This window comes from Musa acuminata, chromosome BXJ1-2 (assembly GCF_036884655.1).
Source record: "Musa acuminata AAA Group cultivar baxijiao chromosome BXJ1-2, Cavendish_Baxijiao_AAA, whole genome shotgun sequence".
In the NCBI taxonomy this organism is placed as follows: Eukaryota; Viridiplantae; Streptophyta; class Magnoliopsida; order Zingiberales; family Musaceae; genus Musa; species Musa acuminata.
Window position 1 is genome coordinate 26,992,439 of NC_088328.1, and position 8,814 is coordinate 27,001,252.

Consider the following 8,814-nt stretch of genomic DNA (forward strand, 5'->3'; position numbering starts at 1 on the left):
TGTGGCTCATTTATTCTCGCTTATTTATTATTATTCTTCTTTTTTATAATTATATATATTTTTTTCTATCATCGTCTTTTGTTTTCTTTTTTTCTTTTCCGATCGAGGAGTAAAAAGAGGAAGATGAAGATGGATACGATGGAAGGAGGAAACGAAGAAGAAAATATATGAAGAAGAAAAGTACAATACGAGGAGGAGGAGGAAAGGGAGTAAGAAGAAAAAAAAAGCCCGACTGACTTTTACGTTAAATTCAACCGAATTATTAATGATTCAAATTTTTTTTTAAAAATGATGGATGTAGGAGGGTAAAATGAATATATATTTTTAAAAAAAGTAATTTTTTGAGGATAAAATGCCAATTAATGAGCCTATAAGTCTCAATCTTGATGCTATCGGAACAAGGCCGCGTGTGTCGTTGCTTTTACGTTCACATCGGATATTGATAAAAACATAAATTAAAAGTATACATTTATTACCTTATAATTAAGCATTTTGAGCTAATGGTTTAGAGTTTTTATTAAGTTAAGGAGAACATAAATTAAAGAGTTTTTATTAAGTATTTTGAGCAAAGCATTATGGCAAAAGACACGTCAAACTCTTTTTCCCTCTCTAAAATTCAACCACGATAATTTATTCCTTGTTTTTATTCATAATAATCAAACACACATGAATCATAACTTGTGAATCATATGATCTTATATAAGTAGCAATTTAGTGCATTGTTTTAGACTTGTTAGAAGTTGACGTTCGAGTCGTACGTGGCCCCTGGTCTCCAACCCGCGGGGATGACGTTGGTGGCAACGATGGTCTTGCTCGACACGGCGGAGGTCAGCCGGATCGAAGCTGGACCAGGCACTGGCGCGTTCAGCTTCCAAAGGGCGCCCCACGAATTCTGCATGGGCGTCCACGAGCTCCCCTGCCCCACTTCGACGGCCGAGATCTCGCCGTCCCCATTTACGAACTCGGGGAGCACGGCCAAGTAGTTTGAGTTGGATCCGTCGTCCACCCTGAAGGCGACGTGAAAGCCCGGGTAGCTGCAGGGCACTCTACGAAGCCACAGGAGAGTATGTTAGGATAAGGGTGTTCGAGTGGCAGTTGAGTTCCGGGTTGGGGTTGTCACCTGGCGTATTGTATTTGAATGGAGCCCACGCTGCGAAGCGCATCGGCTTGGCCAGGCTTCGCCATGGCCCCGAAGGCAGCCCCGCTGAGGTCAAAATGGACGGAGTCGGAAGCACACGGGCCGCCGGGGCACTGGTCCGTGATGACCACGGTCACCGGACTCCCGGAGCATGCAGGGTTCGCCGTGCACGCAACCTGATCCGATCAGTGCCATCATCAATCTGTCTCCCAGCATTATCTACGTTGCAAATGAGACAATCTAGCTAGCTGGCTAAGGCGTGTATACCTGATAGCAAGCACCACATCCCTTGCCTGATTTGTACAGCGAAGTACCACCTGCTGCTTTCTTGGAATCGAACGGAGCCTTGGCAACCCCATCACCATATCCGCATGCGCCACCTGTATATATTATACACATACATGCTGATCCACTATTTCACGTATGCTCTCATGCATACTTCAGAACGTAACGCAGGAACATTGTAGACATTACCAGTACTTCCAGGGCCTTCGGCGGCCCCGTACCAGGTGGCTACAGCCGGCGACATGGCCAAGTCAGTGTCGGACGAGTTCATGCGGTTGTAGCAAGCGCAGGGGCGGAGCAGGGAAAGGAAACCAACGAAAACAAGAAGAGAAGAGAGACGACGAAAGGAGGAGGCCATGGCTGCAAAGACTTCCATTGCCTGAATCTAACTTTTCCTACGGTGTCTTATAAAGAGACTATTTTGATGGTATTATGCTGTCTCGTTGGTGCCATCCTATTTATATTTAACTTTGAGAATATTTACACAAGGAAAATATTCAAACTGAATCCGTTTGGTATTGCTTATTGCTTTGGTTATTTTGTCTCAAAATTTGTGAATCCAGTAGGTAGACGAATTTGATATTTCTATAAAATCATGATTTGGAAATTTTTATTTATTTATTTGAAAACACGGTAAAAAATAAAAGCGACTGTCTTTCATTTGAGGACTTTCCTTTTGAAGCATTTCTTCCTTTTCCTATCGATTGGGATTTCATTTCTTTCTCTACGACAAACTAATAATAAAATTACTAATAAAAGCATTTCTTCCGCTATTTGAGACAAAAATTCATATTCCAAAAGTAAGCTTGTCTCACGCTTAGGTTAGTAATTTTTTTAAAAAAATAATAAAAAATTCAGAGAGTTTACATAACTCTACGTAAATTAAAATACTTGAGTCCTATCAATGACTTTGGTAATTGTCATGAAATCTACGAGAATAGTTTCATAGGATTATCGAATATTACCTGGATACGAGAAGTCGCTTAAATCGTCGAGCATTACGATTGGCCACATTATGCTAACCACTGCTTGTACATCATTCATCTAGGTCTAACATGAAGGACACTTTATGTTCAAATTCGATCTCATCACAGATAATGGATACTTCATGATTGGATTAAACTAATAGCAACTAAGATTTTTCCAACTACATGAGAAAATATTATTTCTCAGTTGAGGAAAATCGTCTCTCATAATGTGTATAAATAGGGAGCACCATATTAAACACAGAGATATCTTCTTCATTTCATTCTTAACATGATATCAGAGCCACTCTTGCCTTAGCAAGATTTCCTCGGCGACAGCAACTCTGATCTTGCAGCGATCACTGCTGTTACGACACCCTCTCTCTTTCTCACTGTCTAACGTCACCTCACTACCAGTTTTCTCCTCCCTACATCGGGCGTTGAACAATCATCATAAGTTTGCACGTTAACTTGATGGAAACTTACCTTCGCGCCCAGCACCCGGTGAGTAGCTATTTGTGTACTTGCAACTGTTCGTTTTACCTTCTAAAATCATTGTTTTTTCCTTTCTCTCTTGCACTCATGGTACTCATTAAATTGCTTATAAAGCTTCCCTCTTCACGAGACGTCGGGACTTGTTCTGTTGGGAAATCTTAGGGGCGACATCACATGTGCAACGGAAGAATAAAAAAAATAAAATATTCAATTTTCTAAAAAGATGTTCGTCGTCGTGTGAAAATTGGTGCACAAAAATCCATGAAACAAACTACATATAGAATAGATTGTGTTACCTAGGGAGATCGTATATCTATGTTTCCTTACAGATCTCTAGGAGAGGGTGAAGGAGGTCAAACGTTCTCCTCTCTAGCGGTGATCCACACTACAGGGTTATGACGACGCTTCTCAAAACTCCAGGTCTGCTCTGAGGTGGAGAGGGGGAGGAGAATAGGAGAGACAAGTAAAGGCTCTAACCTATGAACCACTAAATCCCTCATATTTATAGAGGTCCCCTGTCAAACCCTAACGGATCCTCCCCTATTTGGTATTTGATATGCATCCAACTACCCAAGCCTCTTAGATTAGTGGATCTCTATCCAGTAATCTCTTATGAGCTCTTATTGGATCTCATCCATAGGATCCAATAATTCAGGAGCTTATTGGATATCCAATAAGTCAGGGGCTCTGGTAGATATCTCATATCCAAATCTCTACTCATTGTAAACCTACCATATGTGCGTGACCTTTTAGGCCCAATATCGAGCTGACCGTGAGTCATACCTATTAGAATTCCTTCTGGCTCAATGAATTATTATCTTCATAATAATTAACTCGACTCATCGACTACGGACGTATTAGGCCACTACGCCGTATTCCCCAAAAGATACAGGAGAATCCAACCCATTGGACCTATTTATCCTTAGTTATCATGTACCTATAGTCCCTTATCTATCTAATATCCCAGAGACCATATACCGGGTATGGTGTTATCAAACCCACATGGTTTCTAGTCGAGTCTCGCTCGAATCAGATTCTCTCGGAGAACTGTTTCTCTCTCAATCCGAATGACCATGGCAAGGGATTTGTCTGAGCAAGAACACATGTGATATTTCTCTCATAACACCGAGAGTGGATGATCCTCTATCGATACTCAATAGCTATCGTAAGGTCAACTACCACTCCCAATGATCGGTTGTACTAGATTTGGGACATCCAAACCTATAAGTTCGGTATCAAAGAATGGAGCACTCATATAGGACATCCTTGGTGTCTCAAGTCCAAGGACCAGATACACCACTGGGACTACGAAATCGCTGTCTTACAATAAGACTTCATCAACTATGCAGCATTCTGTAAGCGGATCAATCAATGAACTCATTCTTCACTGAGCACCTGTATTGTATCCCTAGTGTCCCCACACGAGCAGCTATGAGATCAGCTGCATTCATAATATAAACAGGTATACAACACACCAGTCTGTCCGGTTATCTTGATGTCCCTCTCGAATAACCTATGACCGAGATTATTTAGGATATGTATTTAAAGATGAATTGATCTCATTATCGTGATCTCATCACGATCCAATTCCCATTGCACAGATCCAAGGACATCATAATATATACATACATATATGTAATAACCAATATAAAGTGATAAATACCAAAATATAATAATAAAAAGATTCTGTGTCAAGTCACACGTGCCATCACTCACGTGATTGGCTTGCTGGACACCTATGACTAGCAATCTCCCACTTGACTTAAAGCCAATCACTTATGTGTTTGATCCCTATCAGACCCCTATGACGCTCAATGGCAATCTGAAACAACGACTTTGTGAGTGGATCTGCAATGTTATCTTCGAATTGAACTCTTTCCACTACTACATCTCCTCGTGTCATGATCTCTCTAATAAGTTGGAATCTCCTTAGAACACTTCTGATGAGACTCAGGTTCCCTTATTTGAGTAATCGCCCCATGGTAGTCGCAATATAAGGAATCAACTCATCGCTAATTGGCTCGACTCCTATATCTGTGATGAACTTCTTCATCCATACTCCCTCCTTTACTGCATCTGCTACAGCAATGTACTCTGCCTCTGTGGTCGAGTCAGCAATAATATTTTGCTTGAAACTCTTCTAGCATACTGCTCCTCCATTCAAGGTGTACACATACCCCGAATTCGACTTGCTATCATCGATATCAGACTGAAAGCTTGAGTCTGTGTAGCCTTCAACCCTGAGGCTACTACCTCCATATACTAGTAAAAGATTCCTAGTTTTTCTCAAGTACTTAAGGATACACTTTACTGCTTTCCAGTGCTCCAAGCCTGGATCCGCTTGATACCTATTCGTGATACTCAGAGCATGCGCTATATCAGGCATAGTATATAGCATAACATATATGATTGACCCTATCGTTGTGGCATAAAGTATCATATCCATATTCGCCCTTTCTTCAGGAGTCTTTGGGGACATACTCCTAGAAAGCAATCCCATGTCTCATCAGTATGAGACCTCTCTTGGAATTTTTCATGCCAAATCTTTTGACAATAGTTTCTATATACCTGGACTAGGATAAGCCAAGCATCCTCTTGGATCTATCTCTCTAGATCCGAATCCCCAAGATATAGGATGCTTCTCTTAAGTCCTTCATGGAGAAGTATCTAGATAACCAAGCCTTTATTTTGGATAGCATTCCTACATCATTCTTAATGATCAGGATGTCATTCACATATAACACCAAAAAGATGACAGCGCTCCCACTTACCTTCCTGTACATACAAGGCTCATCTTCGTTCTTAACGAAGTCATAAGATCTTATTGCCTCATCAAATCTTATGTTCCAACTTTGAGAAACTTGCTTTAGTCCATAAATGGATCTAAGTAACCTGCACACCTTATCTGGGCAATCGTTGGACACGAATCCCTCGGGTTATATCATATACACCTCATCCTCAAGGTTCCCATTGAAGAATGTGATTTTCACATCCATCTATCGGATCTCATAATCATAGTATGCTACAATAGCCAATAGAATTCAGATGGATTTTAGCATTACTACGGGTGAGAAGGTTTCGTCATAGTCAATACTTTACCTTTGATGATACCCCTTAGCCACTAGCCTTGCTTTATAGGTCTCTACCTATCCATCTACTCCGATCTTTTTCTTAAAGATCTACATGTAACCGATGGGTACAATACCTTCGGTCGCATCAACTAGGTTCCAAACCTTGTTGGAGTATATAAAATTCATCTCAGAATCCATGGCTTTTTGCCACTTCCCGAAGTCTATACTCATAATAGCCTTCTCGTAGGTCTAAGGATCAATATTCTCAACATCCTCTCCTCTAATATGTCCCACATATCTCTCAGGAGGATGAGATACTTTACCGAAGTTATGTAAAGTTGGAACTTGTGTATTAGGTACTTGAACAGACTCAGGCTGTAGAGTGGTACTTGAGCTAGGTTCTCCAACCTCGCTCAACTCTTATCATGCTCTTACTGTCTCCGCCAAGAATATGTTCCGTCTCAAGGAACACTGCTCTCTTGGCTATAAAGACCTTTTGGCCCTCGAGATGATAGAAATAATACCCATAATTTTCCTTAGGGTATCCCACGAACTTGCACCGCTCTATCATCGATTCCAACTTATTGGGGTTGTGTCTTTTAACGTGGATAGGGCAGCCCTAAATTTTAATAACCTTAAGATCGGGTTTCTTCCCTTTCCATATCTCATGTGATGTAGACACTACTGACTTAGTTGGAACTCTGTTCAGAAGGTAAGCTACGGTCTCTAGGGCATATCCCCGGAATGAGATGGGTAGATCAGTGAGACTCATCATGGACCGTACCATGTCTAACAGTATATGATTTCTCCTTTCAGACACACCATTGAGCTGAGGTGTATAAGGAGGTGTCCATTGGGATAATATCCCATGGTCCTTGAGGAACTGAGTAAACTCTGTACTTAAGTACTTACGTCCTCGATCTGATCGAAGAGTCTTGATACTCTTTCTAGTCTGATTCTCTACTTCATTCTTATACTCTTTGAATTTCTCAAAGATCTCGGACTTGTACTTCATTAAATACACATAATTATACCTTCAGAAATCATCAGTATAGGTAATGAAGTAGGAGTAACCACCAATGGCATGAGTTGACATGGGTCCACATACATCACTATGTATAAGTTCCAACAGCTTAGTGGCTCTCTCTCCAGTTTCACTAAATGGAGAATTGATCAGTTTTCTACGAAGGCAAGGCTCGTAAGTTGCATATGACTCATAGTTGAATGGATCTATATGTCTATCATTTAGCAACTTTTGAATCCTTCCCTCATTGATGTGACCTAGCCTACAATGTCATAGGTATGCATTGTTCATCTTATCTCGTTTCCTATTAGACACACTTACATTCATGATATGTGGAGTAGTATCTAGCATAAACAAACCATTATGCAATGTTCCTTTCGTGATGATCTTATCATTTAATAATATTGAACAACTATTGTTCTTAAAAACTAATTTATATCTACTATCAAATATGAAATAGAGATAATGTGTTTGATAATAGAAGGAACAAAATAACATGCATCTAATGTAATAATAGCTCCACTAGGCAGATGTAGGGCGACCTCACCAACAGCTACTATAGCAACTTTTGCTCCATTGCTCATCTTGAGGTCCATCTCGCCTCTCTTTAGTCTCCGAGGCTTTGCCAGAACCTGCAACGAATTATATATATGATAAGCACTACCGGTATCCAATACCCATGTTATTGGGAAATCATTGGGGCCGACATCATATGCGCAGCGGAAGAACAAGAAAACAAAAATCCCCGATTCCCAAAAAGATGTTCGTCGTCGTGCGAAGATTGGTGCGCAAAAATCCGCAAAACACAAAACTGCGTATAGAGATTGTGTTACCTAGGGAGATTGTATATCCCTGTTTCCTTGCAGATCCTTAGGAGAGGGTGAAGGAGGTCAAGCGTCCTACTCTCTAGCGGTGATCCACACAGCAGGGTTGCGACGACGCTCCTCAAAAACTCCAGGCCTACTCTGAGGTGGAGAGGGAGAGGAGAATAGGAAAGGCAAGCAAAGACTCTAGCCTATGAGGCTGTGAATCCCTCCTATTTATAGAGATCCCGTGTCAAAACCCTAATGGGTCCTTCCCTAGTGGGTATTGGATCTGCATCCAATAAGACAAGGGCTCCGTCGGATATCTCATATCCGAACCTCTACTCATCGCAATGCCTACCATATGTGTGTGACCCTCTAGGCCCAATATCGAGCTGGCCGTGAGTCATACCTGTCAGAACTCCTTCTAACTCAGTGAATTATTATCTTTGTAATAATTCACTCGACTCATCGACTACGGACGTACTAGGCCACTACACCGTAGTCCCCAAACGATACAGGAGAATCCAATCCATTGGACCTGTCTGTCCTCAGTTACCATGTACCTATAGTCCCTCATCCATCTAATATCCCAAAGACCGTATATCGAGCATGGTGCTGTCAGACCCATACGGTTTCTACTCGAGTCTCGCTCTAATCGGATTCTCCCGGAGAACTCTTTCTCTCTCAACCCGAATGACCCTGGCTAGGGATTTGTCTGAGCAAGAACACATAGGATATTCCTCTCATGACGCCGAGAGTGGATGATCCTCTATTGACACTCAATAGCCCTCGTAAGGTCGACTACCACTCCCAATGACCAGCTGTACTAGATCTGGGGACAGCCAAACCTATAAGTCTGGTATCAAAGAGTGGAGCACTCATACAGGACATCCTTGGTGTCTCAAGTCTAAGGACCAGATACACCACTAGGACTACGGAATCGCTGTCTGACAATAAGGCATCATCAACCATCCAGCATTCCGTAAGCGGATCAATCAGTGAACTCATTCTCCAATGAGCACCTGTACTG

At 41.5% G+C, this 8,814-nt stretch overlaps 1 protein-coding gene across 1 annotated transcript; it reads right to left on the reverse strand.

Annotated features, from left to right (window-relative positions):
- Window positions 1–733: 733 nt before the first annotated feature.
- Window positions 734–1,799, reverse strand: LOC103976273 (expansin-B15-like). Its single transcript, XM_009391477.2, has 4 exons — window positions 1,613–1,799; window positions 1,406–1,518; window positions 1,121–1,314; window positions 734–1,046 (listed from the first exon to the last, which is right to left on the reverse strand). The coding sequence occupies exons 1-4, from the start codon at window positions 1,797–1,799 to the stop codon at window positions 734–736; spliced, it is 807 nt and encodes a 268-aa protein (XP_009389752.2).
- Between the last annotated feature and the right edge of the window lie 7,015 nt (window positions 1,800–8,814).

What these genes read in the sequence shown, in the direction of transcription:
- LOC103976273 (XM_009391477.2), bottom strand. Translation starts at nt 1,799, where the DNA reads ATGGAAGTCTTTGCAGCCATGGCCTCCTCCTTTCGTCGTCTCTCTTCT. An exon ending in CGAAGGCCCTGGAAGTACTG is followed by an intron (nt 1,519 to 1,612) that starts GTAATGTCTACA and finishes TAATATATACAG; the next exon opens with GTGGCGCATGCGGATATGGT. An exon ending in GATGTGGTGCTTGCTATCAG is followed by an intron (nt 1,315 to 1,405) that starts GTATACACGCCT and finishes TGATCGGATCAG; the next exon opens with GTTGCGTGCACGGCGAACCC.